The sequence below is a fragment of the Mastomys coucha genome, unplaced genomic scaffold (assembly GCF_008632895.1).
Source record: "Mastomys coucha isolate ucsf_1 unplaced genomic scaffold, UCSF_Mcou_1 pScaffold22, whole genome shotgun sequence".
Classification (NCBI taxonomy): Eukaryota; Metazoa; Chordata; class Mammalia; order Rodentia; family Muridae; genus Mastomys; species Mastomys coucha.
The window spans coordinates 141959426-141983945 of NW_022196905.1; the positions used below are offsets into that span (position 1 = coordinate 141959426).

The 24520-nt window shown below is 46.2% G+C and overlaps 1 protein-coding gene across 2 annotated transcripts in view; it reads right to left on the minus strand.

Moving 5' to 3' along the window:
* Flt1 (fms related tyrosine kinase 1) overlaps positions 1–24520 on the minus strand; it is a 168412-nt gene that overhangs the window by 12635 nt on the left and 131257 nt on the right. For both annotated transcript variants that reach the window (XM_031338765.1, XM_031338766.1), the window contains 8 exons: positions 22664–22768; positions 17935–18048; positions 16114–16202; positions 10236–10392; positions 9687–9784; positions 8092–8214; positions 5942–6053; positions 3807–3906 (listed from right to left, as the gene is read on the minus strand). In XM_031338765.1, the coding sequence (XP_031194625.1) occupies positions 3807–3906; positions 5942–6053; positions 8092–8214; positions 9687–9784; positions 10236–10392; positions 16114–16202; positions 17935–18048; positions 22664–22768 (898 nt within the window). The remainder of the gene's footprint in view (positions 1–3806; positions 3907–5941; positions 6054–8091; positions 8215–9686; positions 9785–10235; positions 10393–16113; positions 16203–17934; positions 18049–22663; positions 22769–24520) is intronic.

Sequence of the window (24520 nt, forward strand, 5' to 3'; positions counted from 1 at the left end):
TGGGGTTGCAGAAACTGCCTCTCTGAGTCTGGGTTACAGTTCTTGTTCTCTAGGAGACTCTTGACATATGGTCCCTTAGAGTGCCAGCTCAAAGTCACTTCTCAGGCCACCTGGGCAAACATGCTGCCAGCTAATGGCCAGAAATAACAAAAGCCATACTACCTCATAAGATCCTCCATGGGTCTCTGTTTAAAGTAAGTTTATACATGTTAACCAGTTTACTGCGTTTTACTTATACGAAAACACACCACAGAGACAGAGAGTCAATTAAAAAACACAAACAAACAAATAAAACACCTGAAACCTGAATCCTTCCTGACCATATTCAAGTTTCATGGTTTAAGGCTTCCAAAGTTGGCTAACAGAACATCAGATATTGACTTAGGCATTCTAAAGTTGGTGGCACGAGGGAGGAAAAGTGGAAACACAGAGGGTCCTAAGCCACTGGGTGGGGGTGTACTTCATTCTGCAGAGGCCTCATCTCTGCCACCACAGTCACTGCTGTCTCATGTCATGGATCAGGGAGCAGCCTTCTGGGAGGTGTGACAAAGTGAGCCCTCCCCTCCCTAGTTTCTTCAGGGTAAAAGCAGCAGGGAGCCCAGTAATCCCTTCCTGGTGTGTTTTTGGCTTGTTCTTTTCTCATTCTAAACCCTGACCTTCAAGGCAAGGCAGACACCCATGTGGGGTGATAGGTATTTGATTGGCAGGCACTGGGTTGAGGGCAACTCACTCAGTGTAATGGTACAGTTTTATTCACTAAGTAAAGCTGGGGTGTGGGTGGCGGTTCAGTTGCAGCCAAGACCAGCTGAAGGGCTTGTGGGAAGAGTCTACAGGCTGTTAGCCTAATTTTTCTGGGTACACATCACTATAGCCCAAGCTCAGGTCATGGATGTCTAGTAGAGCTGCACTGAGTTAGCCTATCACTTTCTTGTGTGATTGGAACAAGGAGGTGATTTCATCCTCTCAATTCGCACATGCCTGCAAACATGGCTGCCTGAGAACATGGCTGCCTGAAAACAAGGCTGACTGAGAACAAGGCTGACTGAGAACAAGGTTGACTGAGATCATGGCTGACTGAGACCATGGCTGACTGAGAACAAGGCTGACTGAGAACATGGCTGACTGAGAACATGGCTGCTGACCTGTATCTTCCTTTTTTTCCCCCCTTTGGTTTTTCGTGACAGGGTTTCTCTGTGTAGTCCTGGCTGTCCTGGAACTCACTCTGTAGACCAAGCTGGCCTCAAACTCAGAAATCTGCCTGCTTCTGCCTCCCAAGTGGGATACCCTATAGGCTGTTTGGGGCTTGTAAGCTATCTGGAAGAGGTTTGTGGAAGGCTTGATAAATCCAGGGCCTTGCTTATCTTGGATTTGTTTGAGATAAGGTCTCTGTGTGTCACCCAGCCAGGCCTTGACTTGTCATGGTTTGCCTCAGGCTTGCCAGTGTTGGGATTACAGCACATGCTTCCCACCTGAATTTAGAGAGTTCTTCAGTCCAAAGTTGAGTGACTTCCTGCTTCTAAAATTATTCTGATAAATATGAGAGCTGTAAATGGGCCCTGAGTGCTGGGCTCTGATTGCTAACTGAACAGCAATGGAGCCTTGAGTGGATCATATTAGATGTCACATGCCTTGGTTTATCATCTATAAAATACAGCTGATGATGGTACATACTTTATGGGGTTATTGTGAACAGTAGATATATTAAACTTGTTCAAGGCCTGCTACCTACAAGCACTACTGATAGTAAGTTAATTAGTATGTGTATGTGTGTATATATATGTATATATGCATATATGTATATATATGCATATATACATATATGCATATATATACATATTATATATATATTGTTTGTTTGAGACAGGGTTTTTCTGTATAGCCCTGGCTGATCTAGAACTCTCTCTGTAGATCAGGCTGGCCTCAAACTCAGAAATCTACCTGCCTCTGCCTTCCAAGTGCTGGGATTAAAGGCGTGCGACACCACGGCCCGGCTAGTATATTTTATAATACCTGCAATTATTATTACTGTTGGCAACTGAAGTTCCTCGTGATTTTTAGATTATGTGAAAAGCAGGACATATTAGTTCAACACATCTATTGGCGTACAGAGAACGCCCTTCTGGGGAACGTGGGATTGGCTTCTGTCTTCTCTGCTCTTTAGGTGGCAGAAGGCATGATGCTGTATTTCTAATATTTTGATATTTTCTGAGGTCAGATTATCATATCTGCCCTACCTGTTCCTCAGGATTGTGGGAAGTCGATGTGAAACTGTATATCAGCAAAGGCATCTAGCACAGTGCCCTAATTCTGCCTCTCTTTGCAGGGGTCAGGGATCCCACCAAATCTAAAGCAACCGTCTCTGCAGCTCAGAGGTTACCTTGGGCCAGTCTAGCCATTGCACTTCCCTGAAATGCATCAGTCAACACTAACAGAATCCCCTGTCTCCCCTGCCTTCAGGTCTGAGTCCATGGCTCTCTCATCCAGTTCCCTGTCTTGGCGTTGACCTAGCTTGGTCCTGATATAATGAAGGAAAGAGAAGGTGACCTTGTCCCTTTGGCTAAGCCCGCATTTCCTTCTCTGTCCTTCACTCCTCCCCAAGGGCCAGCCCAGGGCTCAGCAGGATCTCATTGTGTGTGGGTGGGGAGAGAAGGCCGCTTGCCAGTTCAGGAAAGGTGGCGCCACCTCAGGGAGGCCCAAGTCCTGTCAGCAGCTCAACCAAACTGCAAATGTCATCACATTCCTGTTGAGGCCTCAGAGTGATAAAACGGCACAGTTACAGGAAATGGTGCCCACAAGTGTCAAGCTTGTCCGCTGACAATGAAGAAGCTGCCCAGAGCCTATCTCCTCTCATTCCTAAAGGCACCTCACATAAGCCCATTGGTCAAGAGCTCTCATGGCTTCCCAGCTACCCCACTTCTGTCTGTCTGTCTGTGTCTGTCTGTCTATCTATCTATCTATCTATCTATCTATCTATCTATCTATCCATCTATCTATCTATCTGATCTATCATTTATCTATCATCTATCTATCATTTACCTATCTTTCTGTCATCTATCCACCTATCACTTATCTATCATCTATCTCTATCTTGTATGTATGTATGTATGTATGTATGTATGTATGTATGTATGTGTCTGTCTAATCTATCACCTATTTATACATAAGTTTTTGGAAACAGGTTCTTAAGTAGCTCAGACCAGCCTTGATATTTATACATAACTGCAAATGAACTTAAATTCTAGATCTTTCTGCTTCTACTTCCAGAGTACTATGACTACTGGCACAGTATATACAGTGTTGGGGATGGACCCAGGACCTTGTGCATGTTGGGTAAGCACTACTAGGGTAATTGAGCTACAGCCCTAGCCCTGTGGAATACAGTACAAAGCAAGCTCCCGTGGCTCTGTAGATGGAGAACCGCGCCACATAGTAGCCTCTCTAGTCTTGACCGGTAGTGGCTTGGCTCACTGAGCTCTGCTTAGTGAATGAGGTTTTGCCTAAAGTTCGTAGGTGTTATTCATTTTGGCTGGCTTTCTGACTTCAGTTCCCAGCTAAAGTCCTTGAAAGGCTCTATCATCGTTGGGTTAGAGAGGAAACGGATTGATCAGAGCATATCCCAGTTCAGGAAGTCACTCCCAGCACAGCAGAGCCCAGTAGGGATTGAGACAGCATTCCTGAGGAGTGGAGCTGAAAATAAATCTGTGCCCTTACTCACTCCCTGCCCCAGCCACCCTGTGCCCCTTACCACGCCCGGGGGTCCCTAATGAGCGTTCAGTGTGTGTGGGCGCGCCAAGGTGTGAGCTTACATTTCAGGTGTGGCATATTCTGGTGTTCTCATCCGCATGCCTTCCTTCAGCCGGCTGCAGAAGTCTTCATCCATTTGCACTCCTGGATATGGAGAACCCCCTACAGGGGATGGCGTGGAAACACACACTAGTGTTAAGGTTTCTAGTACAAAAGACCATAGGGTGGGTGCATGCTGGTGTGTACTTTCAGTTCTAGCACTTGGGAAGCAGAAGCAGATGGATCTCTTGTGAGTTCAAGGCCAGCGAGAGCTACAAAGGGAGACCCTGTCACAAACAAACAAACAAACCTACCCGAAAGACCATGGGGGGCAATTCAGAGTTTCCCTCGATTCTTCAAAGTGATGTTTTTTGTTTTGTTTTGTTTTGTTTTTTGTTTTTTTCGAGACAGGGTTTCTCTGTGTCGCCCTGGCTGTCCTGGAACTCACTCTGTAGACCAGGCTGACCTCAAACTCAGAAATCCACCTGTCTCTGCATCCCAAGTGCTGGGGTTAAAGGCATGTGCCGCCACTGCCTGGCTCAAAGTGATGTTTTAGCCGAGAAAGGTACTAGATGACTGTAATCCCAGTTCTTGGGAGGGAGGCTGAGGCAGAGGAATTGTTAATTTGAGGCTAGTGTGGGCTCTCTAGTGAGCTTTTCTCAAAAACCCAAAAATAAATATACAGTGACATTTTCATGATAGATTTCCAGTGGCTGAGGTAAACCCCAGCACAGGGAGGTCCTTTCCTGAGGGCACATCCTTGGCTGATTCATGGCTGTCTCTGTGTCCACATTTTCTTGTTTGGTCAGGGGAAAAGGCTATCTACAGTAGTCCTGCCTTTGCCTTACAAACAACTCTAAGGAAATCTGATCCTTAGACACCCGGGGCCTGAGTTAATAACCACCCTTTGGGAAACCAATGGACTTGGATTAGGCTAGTGGACCACTCCAATCTTCCAGAAAATGGCCTTCATTCTTAGGCTTTGGGAATGAGGGGATTGGGCCTTGGGCACCCAGAGCAAGGCTGACTATGGTGGATGGGGGCTGCTCCAGATTCTGCAGAGCTGAGGGTACTGTCTTTGCCAGCCTATCTAACAGTGCCTAGACAGCCCTCTTGTGGGTAGCCTGGGCTAGGTAGGGTGGGTAAGCCATTGCAGGATACTCTGCTCGGCCCTCCAGCCAAGGCCACCCAGCAGGTGTTTGTCTGCACTTTCTAGTGATGGCTGCTGATAGGAAGCAGCTGGGAGACGCTAGAGGCTTGGCACTGTGTCACAGCAAGGCCATTAGAGCTACTGTGCTGCTTTCAAGGACTGGAAGCAACAGGTGCCTGTCATCGAAAGCATGACATGGAATGCTTTTCACACATTATAGGAACCTAGTGTTACCGAATGCATTTTATTTGCTGGGAAAGCCTTTTTTTTTTTTTCTTTTTCATTTTGGCAAAACCTGAAAAGATTCTTGGCTAGTTTTCACACTTGGGACGCCTCACACCATTCCTGTGTGCATCTATAGGAACAGGGCTTTGAGGATGTTTCCTAGAAATCCAGAGTGGATGGGCTGGAGCACTGGCTGTTCTTGTAGAGGTCCCAGGTTCAATTTCCAGTTCCACATCCACCCAGTTCTAGAGAATCCGATACCCTCTTCCAGCCTGCATGCATGTAGTGCCCAGACATAACGTGTAGACACAACACACACACACACACTATGTGCATATGTATATGTGTATTCACACACATGTATATGTATATATATAAGTATATTTACACCGAAGGCACTTGATCAAAGCCAGCTGCCTCTAGCAATGCCTTCTGCTGGTCCAGCTGTGTACATCAGGGCCTGTCCTGAGAAGAAGCTCTGAGGCAGCAGACACATAAAGGGAAGGGGTGAAGAAGAGAAGAGAGCTGGCTTTGGAGAAATCGGAGAAAGGGGCAAAGGGCAGACTGACAGCTCTGTCTTTAGATTTCCTGCCACCTGACTCTGCTGATAATGGTTTAAATGCTCTCTACGGTAGTGGGTACACTGTCATCTACAGGCAGCTCCGCCTGGGTTTGGAGCAAGCTCAAGTGCAGACCTCAAGTGGGGTGTGCCCACCGCATACTCTACAGAGTATGTAGACGTCTGCTTCTGGGCTGTTCCTACCACTCCCTCCCCACATTTACCTAAGGAGAAGATCTCCCATAGCAACACGCCATAGGACCACACGTCACTCTTGGTGCTGTAGACCTTGTCAAAGATGGATTCAGGAGCCATCCATTTTAGGGGAAGTCGAGTCTGGAAGACAGCAGGGGTGGGAGGCCTTGAGCATGCAACAAAAGCAATGTCCACACCCAGGGCCCAGGGGTCCCCTTCCACTTAACACTTAGGAAGAACCAGAGTAGCTGCAGATTCCTACATGAGAAAAAACCACAGAGCATGTGGCAGGTTGCTAAGAGAGCATTAGAGGCATCCCTCAGCCTCTGAAGATCTGGCATGGTAAGTAGATTTCTCTGGTGCAACCAGAAAGTCCTTGTTTCATGGTTCTGCGTTCTCATGGTCCCCTCTCTGCCTACGTAGGCACACTAAGGGCTTGGTAAAGAGGTCTGAATTAGGAAAATTAATATTTTTCCCTGAAAATTGATAGCGATTCCTACAAATTTCTTCTTAGGAGAGAGATTGTGAAAGACATTCCTATGTAAAAAGACAGGTGTTGCTGGGCAGTGGTGGCACACGCCTTTAATTCCAGCACTTGGGAGGCAGAGGCAGGTGGATTTCTGTGTTTGAGGCCAGCCTGCTCTACAGAGTGAATTCCAGGACAGCCAGGGCGACACAGAGAAACCCTGTCTCGGGGGTGGGGGAGAAGACAGGTGTGAAGGGGCTTGAATGACTGGAGGGTGGAATGTGTGCTTTGTAGATCTGAGGTCCTGGCTTCAGTCCGCATTCAATCTCCCACATCCCTGGAATGAGGGAAGGTGTCTCCATTTAGGAGAATATATGGCTGGATCTCGAGCATGCAGGCCTGTTCCGACAGCAGGGACCACAGTGAGTTAGTAGGAGTTGGCCTGCTGGCGGGGGTTAGGGGAAGCAAATCAAGATGTCAGGAACAGTGGAGAGACAAAGACTGTGGAGGAACATTAGAGATGCCAAAGTCAAGGATAGCAAAGAGGGCCAAACTGAAACACAGGCGGGAGTAGTCTTTGCAGCTGGAGCTCCACTGCACACTGGGCTGTTTCCCTTTTAGAAAACGAGTAGCCGAGTAGCCGAGGGGCTGAGAGGTGGCTCAGCAGTAAAGAGCTGGCTGCTCTTGGGCAGGACCTGGGTTCAATTCCCAGCACCCGCATGGTGACTCACAATCGTCTGTACTTCCAGTCCCAGGGATATGATGCCCTCTTCTGGCCTCCTTTGGCATTGCATGCATGCAGTACACAGATATACATTTAGGTAAACCACTCATACATATAAAATAAAATTTAAAACGAAGAGAAACGGTAACTAAGAGGAGCTTCTGAAAGTGTGTTCCGGGGTGTTCACATAGTATGGTCTTGTTGAAAATCCAAGCAGTTTCTTTCCACCCTCCCCACTCTCCCCACCCTCCCTACCCTCCCTCTGGACCTTCTGCATCAAGGGATTTGGGGGTGAGGACAGCAAGCTTTGGTTTAGAGAGGCTTCTAGGTGATATGTATATTTCCTACAGTCCGAGAACCCTGCTGCAGAGCAATCAAGAGAGCCCAGACATTATTATCTAAAGCCCTCCTGGCAGAAGCCAGACAAGAGAGGACACTAAAGGTCACCCCGTAAGTGACAAATAACATTATGTTCAAAAACAAATGAGGAAGAGAGGGCAGCATGAGCCAGAAGGGAGATAGGTCCTACGGAAGGCGTCCCTGGAGGTAAACAGCTTCCTCTGTTTAAGATAGCATGTACCCTCCCCGTACTCTTTCCGGAAGCACAGACACCTGCTGAATCAATCATTGCGGCTTATCAGAGGGGAAGAGGCCACGCTGTTCTTTTCAGTGAGACATGGGACTCCCAGAGGGGCGGCGGGCAGAGACTGGTGTGGTCTCTGCAAGGCTTAGCTGGCTGCTTAGGTTAACAAGTCTCAGGTGGTCCTGTTCTCAGGAGAGGTACTCAGCCAGGGAGCAGAGACAGAGGCAGAAGATTCCATTCTGAGAAGTCTCTGGTCTGAGGCTCTCCTGGACTCCCCGCCTTCATTGGACCACATGGGCATTTGGGGGATGACTGCTGAGAATCCTAAGTGTTTGCAAGGGCTTCGGTCTGTAGTCTAAACACCACAGGGCAGAAACAGATCAAATGAGCACCCGAGTTCACTCACATCTCCTCTTCTCACATAATCAGGGTTCTTATAAATATCCCGGGCCAGGCCAAAGTCGCAAATCTTCACCACATTGTTCTCAGATAAAAGGATGTTCCGTGCTGCCAGGTCCCGATGAATGCACTGTAATAAAACGTTATGTAATGAATGCACTTCCTGAATCCAGCTGCTTAATTTCCTGTATCCACTCTGGGTCATTATTCTTTAAAAAAAAAAAGTGTGTGTGTGTGTGTGTGTGTGTGCACATGAGTACTCTTGTGAGCATGCACATACCATGGCATGCATATAGAGAACAATCATGTGAGTTCCTGGGATGGAACTGAGGTGATCAATTTGGCAGCAAGTACCTTACCTGCTGAGCCAGCTCACTGGCCCTGGTATCATTATTCTTTTTTTGTTTGTTTGTTTTGTTTGTTTGTTTGTTTTGTTTTGTTTTGTTTTGAGACAGGGTTTCTCTGTCTAGCCCTAGCTGTCCTGGAACTCACTCTGTAGACCAGGCTGGCCTCAAACTCAGAAATCCGCCTGCCTCTGCCTCCCAAGTGCTGGAATTAAAGGCGTGCGCAGCCACCGCCTGGCTATAATAAATAAATCTTAAAAAACAAACACACACACAAAAAAGGCAGACTCCTGAGGTGAACTGTACGCAGACCTGGAACTCATGCAGGTTGGCGGGTAACCAGGGATCCTCCTGCCTCAGCTTCTCAGGGGCTGGGATGGCCATGGCTTGGCTTGAGCTGAGGGTTTTTGAGAAGCCCCAGGTGGGTGTACTGAAGATGGCTTCTTCATGAATCCCGGAGAGTTTGGAAGTGTGCCAGAGGGCACCGTGGAAGATAGCACTGCTGGGTTTGTGTAGTCCAAAATACCCAGAAGATTCTACCCTTAAATTCTACCCACAGGTACCTCTCCATATCAGAGCAAATCAAGGTTACTGTGGTGATGTCTGTTGTACAGTTAAGAACCTAAGTATAAACAAATACTGGAAAAATAGCTTCATAGCAGAGATGTGTGTTCAGGCCTCACAAAGAGACAAAACAATAACGGAATGCATTTTCAAATATTTTACCATTAATCTATAAAAATATATCCAACCCGACTTAAACATTACCCAACATATTGTATTGGGACTTGATGTCATTAACTTATCTTGGGTAACATATATAATTTGTATGTTTTCAGACATCATTTAAAGGATCAAAATAAAAGGCAATGGGGAAGACAAATGAAAGGTACATGTATGTTCTCTCTTACGTGCTTGTTCTAAACATAAAAACAAATTTTAAAATTTAGAGCAAAAACTTTTGAAAAATTCAAAACCCCTCATAAGAAGGGGTTGGAGAGATGTCTTGGTAAAGAGCATTGACTGCTCTTTCAATTCCTAGCAACCACATGGTGGCTCACAACCATCTCTAATGGGATCCGATGCCCTCTTCTGGTGTGTCTGAAGACAGAACACTCTGAGTGTGTGTGTGTGTGTGTGTGTGTGTGTGTGTGTGAATATGTATACATGTGTATATACTCATATATAAAAGATTTGCAGTATTAAAAACATTCTTTTTTTTTTTAAATAAAGAAAGGCTGTAAAGAGATGAGCTGACCTTTCTGGAGGACAGGAATTCCATGCCTCTGGCCACTTGGAAACTGTAGGAAATCAGGTCTTCCATGGTGAGGGGCTGCTTGGAGATCTCACTGTAATCTACCAAGCATTAAAATCTTGTAAAGGTTTTTGTGACTACACCAAATCCCAGTTTATTGAAACAATATTCACAAAGTATAAGATACACCAAGGACGCCACAGTTCATTGGCAAGAGAGTGTGAGTTTCAACACGAGCATCAGAGATTTTCCCAGGCTGCACTGCAGGGTTGAGGGCTGGTGATGGGGGTGGAGGTGAAAGGTAAGGGAATGGGAATTGGGCTCAATGGATGTGACCTGGTAGGACAGACCTAACAGAGAGAAGTGAACAGTTCCTGTCAAAATTAACGACACTGTAAATAATCATTTATTCAAATCTTATCTCCTCAGGACACTACCCTACTTCCCAGGATGTTTATTAGGGTGATAAATAAGAAAGGAAAAGATGTGCGAGATGTCTAGTATGCTGTATAAGTACCCCAGACTGGAGGCCGGGGAGGAGTAGATACGCACCCTCATCTCCTTCCACATCGCTCACACCTCGATCTTCCTGGAAGCCAGAGCTGGTGAAGCTCTCACTGCTGCTGACACTGTCTAGGCGGGCTTTCTGGTCCTGCTCCAGGCCTGGTTCCAGGTTTTCTTTCTTGAGCTCCATATGCAAGGCTGCATCCTTAGCACAGACAAGAAACCCAGGAGTGAAGAGGGGACCAATGCAGAGATGGCTGCCGCCCAGATTGGACATGCTACTGGGCCCCGAATGGACACTGGGTACTAGGCATTTATTTCCCAGGCTGTAGAATCTTTTATACTCTCGCTTGGGCTCCTAGTGAATACCTCAGATCCTAGAAGCTGATAAATACTGAGCACTTAGTGTGAGCTAGCACATACTTCCTCAATTTCCCAAGAGTTTATGTTATTTTATTAAATAATTGTCAAAAAATTGTTCGTTTTGCTTTACAAGGTATGGGGGTGGATCAAGACAGAGTTTCTGTATAGCCCTTGATGTCCTGGGACTCAGAGATCCATCTGCCTCTACCTCCTGAGTGCTGGGATTAAAGGTGTGTGTTACTACGACCTGACTTGGTTTTCTGTTCTGTTTTAAAAATAGATTTATGCATTTGGGTGTCCACCGAAGCTACACGTCATTGGATTTCCTAGAAATGGGGTCAAAGCAGGTTGTGAGCCATCCAATATGGGTGCTGGAAACAGAACTCCAGAGAAGTGCTCTTAATGGCTTAGTCCTCTCCCTCCCTCCCTCCCTCCCCCTCCCTCCCTCCCTCTCTCTCTCTCTCTCTCTCTCTCTTTCTCCCTCTCCCTCTCCCCCTCCCCCTCTCTTATAAAACGATTCATATAAAACGGTTCTGAAGAGTTAAGTCATCAAAGCCACACCTAATAACTGGCAAAGCCTGAAATGTAGCATGGGCAAGTGCCCAAGTCTGTCTCTGCTGCTTTTCATAGCACATGCCCTGTTGCTTGAAAGGCGACTCAGGTGGTGTGAAAAGGGTTCTCTGATTTCCTGGGGAAGAGGAGAGGAGATGCACTTTTCTCTCGGTTTCCCTTTGAGGATGCCATACCACCACATCCTGACATGAATAGCAAAGGCCACTCACCCTGGGCACTGGAATCTTGGTGCTTTTCCTCTGCCTTCTCTATAGTCTTCTGGCTCCTCTATTAATCATGCCATCTTGGGCAAACCCTCTTGTTTTGTTCTTGAATTTCATTTTCCTCATCTTAAAGGCACTATATTATAGTTTGTGCCTTGTAGGAAAGGACTTCCATATCCTACTGTTTTGACTTCGATAATTCATCTACTGCTTGACATTAGAAACTCATCCTGTCCGGTGGCTTTCAGGATGGGACAGTGTGCCCATGCATACCCATATGTGTATATAACTACAGGGGCATGAGTACTCTACAGCCTGGCTTCTGCTAGATGGTAATACCTAGACAGGAGCTGGGAGGGAATGAGGCTCAGCACTAGGATTAACCAGCCTGTGCATCCTGCCTTGACTTTTCTGGGCTGTCACTAAGTAGGGGTGATCCTTCCACTAGAGGGCACCAGGGAGCAAGCAGAAGACCCAACAAACTTTAGGAGGGACAGCAGCGAGCAACATTGTAATATAGGGTACAGAGGTTCCTACACTAAGAAAAGAGATTCTCCTGGGGACACACCCCATCCAAACATTCCCTCCTGTCAGGTCCCTGAAGGGAGTTTTGCTGTCCCAGCTCTTCCCAAATCCCATCTGGGATTTCAGGAGTGAAGAGGATTCATACTGCATGTAACCCACCCTAGACACCTTTCTCTCTGGGCAGGTAAAAAGCCAAACAGTCAAAAAGAACATCATGTTTCTTTCCACGAGGCAGCTAGCCCTGCTCAGACGGAGTCTGGAGTTTTATTTTCTGGAAGCTTACTGCCTTCTTCCTCGAACCGTGCAGAATCCACCGAGCAGAACCTGTCCCCAGGTTACCACACCTCTGTTCTCACCCCAGTTCAGCTGTGCTGATCAGCAGCTCGCTATCAAAGACAGGTTAAGTTAGTGGACTTGGGGGACTGAGGCAGAATAGTGGGTTAATCACAAAGCATATGTAAGAGTCTCGACAGATTTGGGCCATTCCTTAGGTTCCAAATGTGACAGATAGTCATGAATTTTCCACAAAACATAGCCCCACCAAGTACCACGGGGAAGCAGACCATTAAATATAGCCCCCAAAGGAAGCAAGCTCTTCAAAACAAAGGACGCACAAACCCAAACGTTCCATCCTGCCAAGTCCCTGGAGGGTTCTGAGGGCTCAGCGCTTCCTGAGCCCAGTCTAGGACATCAAGACCAACAGGAATCTGTGCTGCTCTCAGCTCAGGGCACCACTGAGCCCCTTATTAAGTGGGGTTCAGAGGAAAAGTTCTAAAGCTAGGAGCGAAGCAAGACAAGTCTTTCTCCTCTCTTCATCTTGTGGTTACTGTGTCCTTAAGCCAATTTCTTTATTATGTTACCATATATTTATTTGTGTTTTGTCTGCTGTGTGCACAAATGCAGAAGCCAGAGGGCAGCTTGCAGGAGTTGGTTCTCTCCTTCCCTCATGTGGATTCCAGGGATCAGACCCAGGACATCACGCTTGGCAGCAAGCCTCTTTAGACTGAGTCATCTTGCTAGCCATTTCCTGACTTCTCTGGCCACACAGATATAGCTACAAAGCACAAAGTAGATTTAAGATTTCAATTTTTGGAAAACCTAGTTTATAAGGGGGAAATAGAGCTGGGTATGGTGGCACACACTTTTAATTCTGGCACTCAGAAGAAAAGAAGTAGGTGGATCTCTGTGAGTTCCAGGACAGCCAGGGATACATAATGAGACCCTTTCCAAATAATGGAATGGGGGGATATGTAATATATTCTCAACAGTCTGGTGGGAAACCTATGTCATTGATAAAATCATAGTCTGGGATGAAAGGGTGGGCCAGATGTCCAGTTTTCTTTGCTTTTTTGTAACAGGGTCTCTCTCTGTTTCTCTCTCTGTCTCTCTCTCTCTGTCTCTCTCTGTCTCTCTCTCCATATATATGTATATACTTATTTGTTTAAATTATGTATATATGTGTATGTGTGCATTTGAATACGTGCATATGAACACAGGCACCCTCAGAGAGTAGAGACATCAGATCCCCTGGAGCTAGAGTTACAAACAGTTGTGAACTATCTAATGAGGATGCTGGGAACTGAACTCTGGACCTTTGGAAGGGCAGAAAGAGCTCCTAACCACTGAGCAATCTCTCCAGCCCCAGCTTCATTCTATTTTCCAGACTGATGTCTAGCATCTGGGCTCACACAATCCTCCCATCTCAGCCCCCAAAGTAGATAGAACTGCAGGCAGGTATTGCAACATCTGGCTGTATGCTGTGTATTCTGTGGTGTCCTCCCTACATAGTAGAAATGGCACCATTCCTATAAGTCTAAATGGGTTCATTCAACCATGCAGATTAGTTGTATTCAAGTGAACTCTCTGTGTCTCTGTCTCTCTCATGTTTTTCTTTCTCTGTGTCTCTGATTCTCTGTCTCTGTCTCTCTAATTCAGGGGAGGGGACAGACACAGGGTCTCACATGTGATAAATAAGAACTCCCCCATTGAGTCACACCCCATCCTTCAACATCCTAGTGGATCAAAAATGACAAAAGGGGACAACTAAGTGCTTCAGGGAAGAGTTTCATTTTCCCAACAGTCTCATCCTGGGTTCTATTATTAGCACCACTTAATACAAGGAATTGAAGCGTAAAGGGACTGACTAATTTGTTCAAGGCCAGGAGACTCGGAAGTTAAACCCGGAATGTCTGGTTGCAGAGCCAGAGAGCTTGCTTCCAGTGTGTTCCTCACAGATGCTGGTGACTGGCTAACACTGTCAGTCACTGTCTCCCTGGCCAATTCAGCCCGGAGAGGGACAGCAGTGGAACTACAGAACATACCACAGTGTTTGAATCCACGGTTTCTTTTTCAGAGCTGGTGTTTCCTGAAAGACTGTGTATCTTCCTGGTATTCTTGTTTGTTTGTTTGTTTGTTTGTTTGGTGTGTGTGTGTAGTGTGTGTATGTGTATGGTGTACATGTATGTATGTGTGTATGTGGTATATGTGTATGTATGTGGTGTATGTATATGCTGTGTGTGTATGTGGTATGTGTATGTGGTGTGTGATATGTGTATGTATGTATTGTGTATGTGTATGTATGTGTATGTATGTGTATGCATGTGTGTATGTGCATGTGTGGTCTGGGGATCAATCCTAGGGCCTGGTATCAGTCAGGCAAGTTTCTTACCACTGAGTTTCACTCCCCGACCTCTGATGTTCCTTTTATTCTGACATAGTAGGTCAGGGTTACTGAGAGGCAGGGTGGAATGACTCAGTGAATGCAAGAACTCCCTGGGAAAGCAGAGGGACCTAAACTCCACCCCCAGCATGCGTGTAGAAAACAGGACTTAGGCTGTACAGTGGCTTGGCACACCTGTAACTCTAGTGCTATGTTAAATGGACGCAGGAGGATGACTGGGGCTTGTTAGCTGCCAGCCAAGCTCCAGGTTCAGTGAGAGACCCAGGCTTGAGGGAGTAAGGAAGAAATTGACAAAGCAAAACTTCGGTATCTTCCTCTGGCCTCTGTGCATATATCTGTGAACACACACACATACACGGAGACACACACAATCCACATATACACATGCAGACACACACAGCACACACATATAAACACACATACCACACATACACACCACACACACATACACAACTTGCATTTATACACATACACATATATATTCACACACAACACATATACACATATATACACATACTATATGCACACACACAACATACATATATACACATACACATACAAATACACAACAACCACAATAATGAAATAGAAGAGGGAGAGCAATAGACTAAGCACACATGATTTCTAGTTCTGGCCCATCACTGGTCTATTGGTAACTATGGAAATCATTCAGTTGTTTGTATCCTTAGTTTCTCTGATAAGTGAAGCTACGTATAGTCACAGGTATGGCTTTGAGAAGCAAGTGCATAAAGTCTATGCAAGGATAAGGACCTCCATTCAGATCCCCAGCATCTACACAAACTCTTGCTAGGTAGGATAGCCAGAGGAAGCTGGATTCCAAAAGCTCATTGGCAAGCCAACCTAGAGGAAATGGCCAGCTCTAGGTTCAGTGAGATGCCCCGTCTCAAAAACTAAGGTGAAGAGGCAGCTGAGGAAGACATCCCCACATCAACTTCTGGGATTCACACATGGGTAGTGTGCACCATATGTGCACACACACATATACAAACACACACACAAACTACACATACACACAACACATATATACACAACACACACCCCACTTGGAAGACAAAGGCAGATGGATCTCTATGAGTTCGAGGCCAGCCTGCTCTATAAAGTGAGTTCCAGGCCAGTAAAAGCTACATAGTGAGACTTAACTCCTCCCAGACACTATGGCAATGCAAATGCTGCCATTAAAAACAACTCTCCCTTTCAAATCCAGTCCTGGCTAGTTTTTGTCAATGTGGCACAAACAAACTAGAGTCACCTAAGAAAAGAAAACCTTAATTGAAGAGTTCTCTTCATCACCATGGCCTGTGGGCATGTCTGTGGAAGGATTCTTTTCTTTTGATTGTTGATTGATGTAGAAGGCCTGTTCACAGTGGGCAGTGCTCCCCCTAGGCAGGTGGGCCTGAGCCATATAAGAAAGGTAACTAAGCAAGCTAGGGGGAGTGGGCCAGCAAGTAGTGTTCCTCTGTTGTCCTTGCTTAAATTCCTGCCCTGACTTCCCTCAGGGATGGACTGTGGTCAGGACCCATAAGCCACAGCAACAGAGAGAGTGACCAGGGCAAGTCCTTACCTTGTTGAGACAGAATAAGTCGCGTTTGCTCTTGAGGTAGTTGGACAGGTTTCCGTATTTGCAGTATTCCACGATCACCATCAGAGGCCCTGCAGCCCAAACAGCACATGTTCAACCACACCAGGCCAGAGAGCCGTTCGACAGCTTCCAGTCAGCCCTCAAGGACCTCAGACCAACCTGTGTGTCTATGTGTAGGGCCTGAGAGTGCACCTGAGACTAGAGGCCATGAATCAAGGACTCCATTCAGCCTCTGTGGCATGAAAACAGGCCTTGTTAATATAACTGAGAGCATGGCCCTGCTCCAATAAAGTTTTATGAACACAGATACTTAAATGTCACAAAAGAAAATACTCCTTTTCTCTTTTTCCCCACCCTGACTATTCAAAGAGGGCAATCCATGCTGAGCTGAGCACATAGGCTCTTGCCCTCTTCCTACTCTTCTGCAATGAAAAACAGTTTTGAGGGGTGGGCGTGGGGGGGAAGGAAGGCAATCTGCATTGAGGGTCCCAGGGGACACCATGGAAGTTTCTGTGTCCTGCTCCCTGCTTCCCCAATAAGCCAGGACTACTTCCATTGTGTTTTAAAGTGGGCATGGCCCCTGTGACCAGCAGACTACTGACCAGCAAACTCCAAATGCCACTGTGAAGAAAGTACCAAGGCAGGCAGGTACCTGCTGTCTCTTGGAGTCTCCCTAAGGTTAGAGCTTGTCCCTCTGGTAATGTGATTTTTTTTTCAGTTACTATCAGTACTTTACTGGTTTTTGAATCCTGCTGGTGCACCCACTCATCCCTCAGAGTTCCAGACAGGAAGCTGCTTCCAGAGCTGGGGTCTCCCCACCAAGGAGCAGGCCTGGCTGGGGCTCAGCTACCCAGCCTCGGAGGCTCACATCTCAAAGGTACAAGGTGGAGGAAGTCAGAGTGATGCACTGGGGTAGGCACTCGAAGAAGGCTTATGCAAGGTCAGAAGCTATGGGGGCCTTGTCTGGTTCACTAGGACTCTTTCTCTTTCTGGCCTCCCCAGCCCCTAGCATCTCCTTCTATTTGCTATCTTCTTTTTATTTTATTTTATTTTATTTTATTTTATTTTATTTTTTATTATTATTTTTTTATTTTTTGGTTTTTTCGAGACAGGGTTTCTCTGTATAGCCCTGGCTGTCCTGGAACTCACTCTGTAGACCAGACTGGCCTCCAACTTAGAAATCCGCCTACCTCTGCTTCCCAAGTGCTGGGATTAAAGAAAGGTGCGTGCCACCACTGCCTGGCACTACCTTCTTTTTTTACCTATGCCCCTTCACCCTGCTTTCTGTTGGGAAATTGAAGACCATTTAAGTGTTCAACTCTTTGGCTCCAGCATGGATGGCTTAAGCATCCGGTCACACCTACACCCAAGTATTCACCTTGCTACAGAGGAAGAAAGACCAGCAAGGGCATACTGGGGCCCAACAGTTTACAGCACAGCCACGTTCCTGTTACCTGTCCTGGTGGCTAAGGCCTGTCCTAAGAGCTGATCAGAAAGGAGGGGCCCCTCTGGTTATTTCCTTTGTTACCTCCTCTTGGGATTCCACTCTGTGTGTTTGCTAGGAAGCTTCAGGGGGTGTGTAGCCTCTTCAAACTTTACCATTTCACATTTAACGCCCCTGACCCAGTCATCCTGAGAGAAATGGCTCTCCATTTGCCCTAGAATATATAAAAGGGAGTAGCTTTCTAATGATGAAGTACTGGGCAGCCATTTTCTGGGGGTGGGATGAGGGGAGGGAGCTGTGTGAGTTGAGGGTTCCCCTCTCAGTGTGACAGATGGCACAAGCCTCTCTGTCTCCTTTACCTCCTTGCTTGGTGCAGGCTCCCAGGAGGTTAACCACATTCAGATGATGGCCGATGTGAGTCAAGATCTTGAGTTCTGTCATCAGAGCTTTGTACTCACTGGCTGTGGCCCCCTCTGTGTGAAAAGCAAGATAAAGTCAGCACTCCGGGACAATGCCCCCCCCCCTGCTTCCGCCCTGCCCTGGAGGCTGCATGCCTGCCCTCCTTGTTTGTCCTTGCTTCATTAACTTCCCCACATTATGCGAAAGGCCAAGTCACCAGACTGTTTTTATTCCTCCTACCCTCCTGAGCCAACATCCTTTGCATTGCACTGAGGCCCACTGTGTTGATGGGGTTAGGCACCGGACAACGTTTCCTTTTGGTGGACCAGGCCGTGCTGACAATGTGCTGACTCAAAGCTGGCACCTCAGGACCTCACTTTCCAGAGGCTTCCTTGTAGCAGAATCAGGTGAGGCAAGAACCCTTCAGGCAGGGGGTCCACCCACACCTTCCTTCTCATTCGCCTTTCTAGGGAGTCACAGGAAGGAAGGGGGTTGGGGGGCTCTACAATGTCAGGCTAACTGCTTTTGTAAACACCTTCAAAATGTGTTATTTTCTCTCTAGACACCTTCACACCTGGAATTCAAGGGTTAGCTCAGGCAACAAGGATTCATGTTAGCCAAGTTTTTTTGTTTTTGTTTGTTTGTTTGTTTGTTTGTTTAAATGTGTTCCTGCACAGTGTATGTGCCTGGTGTCTGTGGAGGCCAGAAAAGGGCATCAGCCAGGACCCTCAGAACTGGAGTTTCAGATGGTTGTGAGCCACCATGTGGATATTTGGAATGGAACCGGGGTCCTTTGCAAGATCAGGAAGTGTCCTTAACGGCCCCCACTTTAACTTCACTCTTGGAGATGACCTCTGTCAGTCCAAGAACCAACAGTCTAGATTCTAGATTGCATCCGCCTGTTCTTGTTCCTATCATTCATTCTTGAGGTATTCATAATCTTAGTTGTTTAAAATATTCCACTAGTATGAGTACAGAGATCAGTGAAGAGGCATGTGTGAAAGCGTGTGTGTACGCATGGATATGCTCACCTGTGCATGTATATGTATGTCTGCAGGTACATGCATGCAGGTGGTTACAGCACAGAGGCAGAGCACATCTCTAGCATATGCAAAACCTTTTGGCACCAGAAGAAGACAAATAGTAAGAGTCTAAAAACAACATAAGTCGTCTGAGGTGCTAGAGTAAAAAAGTGAAAATCACTCCAATCCAATTACCCTCCTCAAAGCAGCCATGATCAACCATGTGAGCTTTAGACCTTTCCATATATACTTATATGTACGTACATGTACTTATAAATACCCTGAGGGCTAGCTCAGTGGCTCAGTGAGGAAGGAGCTTGCTGCTAAGCCTGATGACTTGAGTTTGATCCCCGGAACCCAAGTGTGGAAGAAAAGTACTGACTCTTGGCAAGTGATCCTCTGACTTTCATCACACACATGCACCCACCCACCCACACACACACATGTGCACACACATTGATTCATCCCCTTTTAATATCAGGAATTCTTCTCATTCCAAAATAAAAAAAGCTTTATTTTATTTTATTTTTATTTTATGTGAGTGCTGGGAATTAAACTCTTGACGAGAAGTGCTTGTCGCCTCTTAGTCATCTCTCCAGCCCTCTTTTCATTTTTTTTTAATGGACTAATGCGTTTCTTCTGACATGTATAGTCTTCAGTGGGGTGTCTGTCTGTCTGTCTGTCTGTCTGTCTCTGTGTGGCTCATCCAGGCAGGTCCTCTGTGTGTGTATGTGTGTGTGTGTGTGTGTGTGTGTGTGTGTGTGTGTGTGTGCATGCCAGAGGACAAACCCAGGTGTCATTCCTCAGGATCTGTCCACCATGTATTTTGAGACAGGTTCTCTCTGTGGTCTAGAGCTTCAGGGAATCAAACTAAGATCCTTATGGTTGTGTGTTAAACACTTCACAGACCAAGCGACCTCCCCAGCCCCACTTTGTTCATTCATTCATTCTTTCTTTTTCTTTTCTCTCTCTCTCTCTCTCTCTCTCTCTCTCTCTCTCTCTCTCTCTCTCTCTCTCTCTCTCCTCTCTCTCTCTCTTTTAACAAATAAAGCTATGCCAGAACACCCCAGTGTGAGCGTGCTCAAAGGCAAAGGTTTCTGTGGAACAGAGTCCTGGAAGTGGGTCAAAGGTGTATGCACTTAATACTGTAGCACTTTATTAAGATAGAATAATTTTTTAATAATAACCAGATAAGCTCAAAGCCCCAGTGGGGTAGGGCTGGCTTACAGTGTCTGCTCAACAAATATTGTTGGATAAATAAACAGCATGATTAGTTTTCTCATTTTAGACATTTTTTTCCAAGCCGACAGTTTTTCCAAAGCTCCAGAAAGTCTAAGGCTATGCCTGGGGACACACTGAAAGAGCTTTTGACTATGCCCTTTGTTTGACATCATGCTTTTTTTTCTAGTTCCCCTGGAACAGAAAGTAAATGACTTTCAGCAAGCAAGCTTGGGGGGTTGTTTTTATTTTATTGAAGGAATCCTAGGGTGTGGGTGTTGTGGAAATCCTTTTTCTGTCAATGCTGACAATGGAAACAAGATGCCTTTATACGAATTAATTTATTTTTATTTTATGTGTATCAGCATTTGCCTGCATGTATATATATGCAGTACATATGTGTCTGGTGCCCGTGGAGGCCAGAGGACAAAGAGATCATTGGGTCCCCTGAAACTGGTGTTACAGGCAATTGTGAGCTGCCATTGTGGATGCTGGGAACTGAAGCTAAGTCCAGCCAGTGCTCTTAACTGCAGAGCCATCCGTTCAGCCCTGAGTTTACAAATAGATTTCTCACATGATTTCTGGATTACATAGAAGAGATGGGCCTTGAAAACAATCTCAAGTTAGAACCTTCTCCCTTATAATTTAACAGTCCCTGAAGATGCATGTTTGGCAAGGAGAAAAGGCCAGGGTCTGCAGCTTACCTGGCTCAGCCCTTCTGAGCCACTTTTCCTGTCTGCAACTGGGAAGTAGCACTGCGCATCAACAGGGTAGTTGACAGAAAAGATGGTGCCCAGTCTGATGCTTTCCTCAGCAGAAGACCTGCTGATATCACTTCTCCTCAGAGTCTATGGGTAGAGGACAGTGCTGGTCTGATGGCATACTCACAGAAATGCCCACTCTCATCTGGGTAGTCTGCCCCAGGCAATTTCCTTATGGCAAGGTGGGCATAATAACTGTAGGTATTTATAGGGTATCCTACAATACAGGATATATGTATAAAGTGTAGTGACCTAATTCAGTAACATTTCCTTCTCCTTAAGTATTTATTTTTTTGTTTGGTTTGCAGTGGAAGCTTTTAAACTCCTCTCTTCTGATTCCTTATAAAATATATATAAAAAAAATATTGTGTGGGCCTGGAAGCTGGCTCAGTGGTTAAGAGTGCCTGCTACCCTTTTAGGGGACCTGGGTTCAGTTCCCAGCACCCATGCTGGGCACCTGCCTCACAACTACTCACCTGTAGCTCTAGTTCCAGGAGACCTGACACCCTCTTCTGGCCTCTGTGGGCCCGTGCATGAATGTAGTCACCCACTGTGTTGTGGAGCACACGTCCAGTCTGAGTTATGATATACTGTCCAGCCTCATTCCTTTAAGGATGCTTATCTGTTTTTTGCTGATGAACACAGCCCTTTTGAGGTGAGAAATGTGTTTACACGATTGAGTATGGTGTCAATGGAGTAAGAAGTGCAAGAGTTTGGATACATCTTCTCTCGGGGAATCTGAGCTGTGTGCACATGTCCCTGGGCCTCAAAAATTCCCCAGCAAAGCCTGGTGGAGATACTTGGAGGTGGAGACAGCAGGATCTGAAGTTTGAGACCAGCCTGGGCAACATGAGAACCTTTCTCAAAACCGAAACCAATGCATAAAAATTCCCCCACCATCCTGTAGACTGTGGAAAGCCCAGAAGTGGTTTACTTTTGGTCTGCCTCCATCTTGATTTTGAAATCCTGATCTGAAGCACAGTGTGACTGTTTCATCCCTCGTGGAAAAATGAAGCCTTTTCACACTGCGAAGGACACGTGACCCTTTCGGGGTTTGGTGTACACACCTTGCGTCTTGTTTCTAGTCTGTCTGGTGGTGGCGATTGTATATCACAATGAGATTTGCCATCCCTCTACCCAGCAGCCTATGACTAGACTCTCTTTCAACATAAGAAAGATGGAGTTTCTTTTTTAAAAAACAATTCTTTTTAAGGAAGAAATATTTTCTGGGAAGGGCTTGACAGCATCACAGAATAAACTTTTCGATCAACCATTTTTCTCTACCTTTTTAGTTTCCCTTTATAGTGAGGGCAAACCCAGGCTGAGCTCTTGAGGTTTGTGGAGTGTTTGTGGAGTTTCCTAAAAACCACAGTGGACCTGGATCACAGCAACCGTAACCTTTTGAACCCAGGACTACAATAGATTTAAGTCCTCAGGTGTCTCATCTGGGATGTGAGAACAGAAAGACCCTAGGATGACAGAGATCATTTTCCTATGGACAGTTCCGGGTTGTTCCATTGACAAGGTTTATTCTGAGTTAGTGTAGCTACAGTCCAGGCATACAGAAGCCCTGGCTGAAGCAGAGATAGCTCGTTTGTTCCTAGGGTACATGAATCTTGCACTGACATGGAGGGTGCAGAAAGGTGAAAGGTGATTGACAGCCAGGCCCTGGCATAGGGCACACCTACCTTTCAACATCTTCACAGCCACGGTCCTGCAGGTGGGTGATTTCTTAATGCCAAATGCGGAGGCTTGAACCACTTTCCCAAAAGCCCCTCTGCCGAGTGATTTGCCTACAATAGAAGAAGGTCTTGGTTTGTGAAGCCAACAGTGAGTCTTCGTCTTTCCCAGGAAGGAAATGCTGCTTTGTATGTGTTACGCAAGGCACACATACAAATCTTTGAAGGGGATTCTGCAATGGACTGACTCCAAAGGAAGGTGTCTCTTCCTCTGAACTCATTCATCTGCCTCTGAGTGCCCCACACCCACCCCACCACATCCTTCAAGATGCATCTAATCTTCTAGAGCATTCAGTGAAGGAAAGTGGCCATTTCCACTGGCCGTAGAGTCTCCCAGAATAGAGAAAACACCAAACCCAGGGAGCTTCTCTCTGTTTCATGACTGAGATGTTCCAAGTTCTCTTTCTTGCTACTGAGGTCATTTCCTATGTTTTCTGTAAAAGGGATGAATGGCGGTGACTACTGTTGGTATAATGATGCCTCAGATCTTAAGAATAAGCACTTGGTTGTTTCTCAGAGTTCTGTGCTGGTCAGAGCATTTCCTAGTAGCTCTTATACGGCTAATACAAGCCCTTGCGGTTTTCAGCACATGAGCCATCAAACATAGGTAGTAATTTGCTTCAACCCCAGAGAGGCAATTACCAAAAGCTGTAAGAAAGCAGGGTATCTTTTGTGGTGCCTGTTAGCTTTTGCTGTAGTGACTGTTAATCCATGGCTTTCCCCACTCTTGAATGAGCCAACTTGACTCAAAAAGGGGAGGGCACTGTCTGAACCGCCAAGTCTCTGGTGTGGTAACTGGTATAAAGGAGGTCCCTGTCCAGTTACAGCAGAATGGAGAGCCTTGTTAGGACTGGAGGTTTAGGGAGCCCTGTGGACTAGAGGTGGGGAGTGGGGGGAAGCTGAAAGCCCTTTTGGTGGAATCTCCCTGGAATTCCTTATTTCTTTTCTATTTAGGGCCCTCATTTGCACAATTAGGAAGCTAAATAGAGCCCCATAAGAAAGTGGCTGTCCCTAGCATGATATGCTGAAAGAAGAGTAAACCATGAAAGCCAACTTCTTTCAACTCTTCTGCACTGTGATGTATCCTCAGGGGAGCAGGGTGGGGGATAGAATGCCATTGGCTAAAAGTAAATTCTGCCAGTTAGAATGTTATGTTAATTTAACCCTTCTTTTCCATTCCAGTCTCTTTCCTCAGTTAATTAGTCTTCCTTTCTCTAGTTCCTTTCCCCAAAGTGTGTGTGTGTGTGTGTGTGTACCAACTGGTTTTTGTGTGTCAACTTGACACAAGCTGCAGTTATCACAGAGAAAGGAGCTTCAGGTGAGGAAATGCCTCCATGAGATCCAGCTGTGGGGCATTTTCTCACTTAGTGATCAAGCAGGGAGGGCCCCTTGTGGGTGGTGCTATCCTTGGGCTGGAAGTCTTGGGTTCTATAAGAAAGCAAGCTGAGCAAGTCAGGGGAAGCAAGCCAGTAAGTAACATCCGTCCATGGCCTCTGCATCAGCTCCTGCTTCCTGCCCTGCTTGAGTTCCAGTCCTGACTTCCTTTGGTGATGAACAGCAATGTGGAAGTGTAAGCTTACTAAACCCTTTCCTCCCCAACTTGCTTCTTGGTCATGATGTTTGTGCAGGAATAGAAACCCTGACTAAGACAGACAGACAGACATTCTTTGTGACAAAGCACCCATCATGTCTGAGCCCTTTTCCATTTATGCGCGACTGAGCCGTGCTGCAGCTTCAAGTTGATTGCCCTCCATGAGAGGTATCTGGGCACTCAGTGACAAGAGCTGGCTCCTGGGACACACTCTG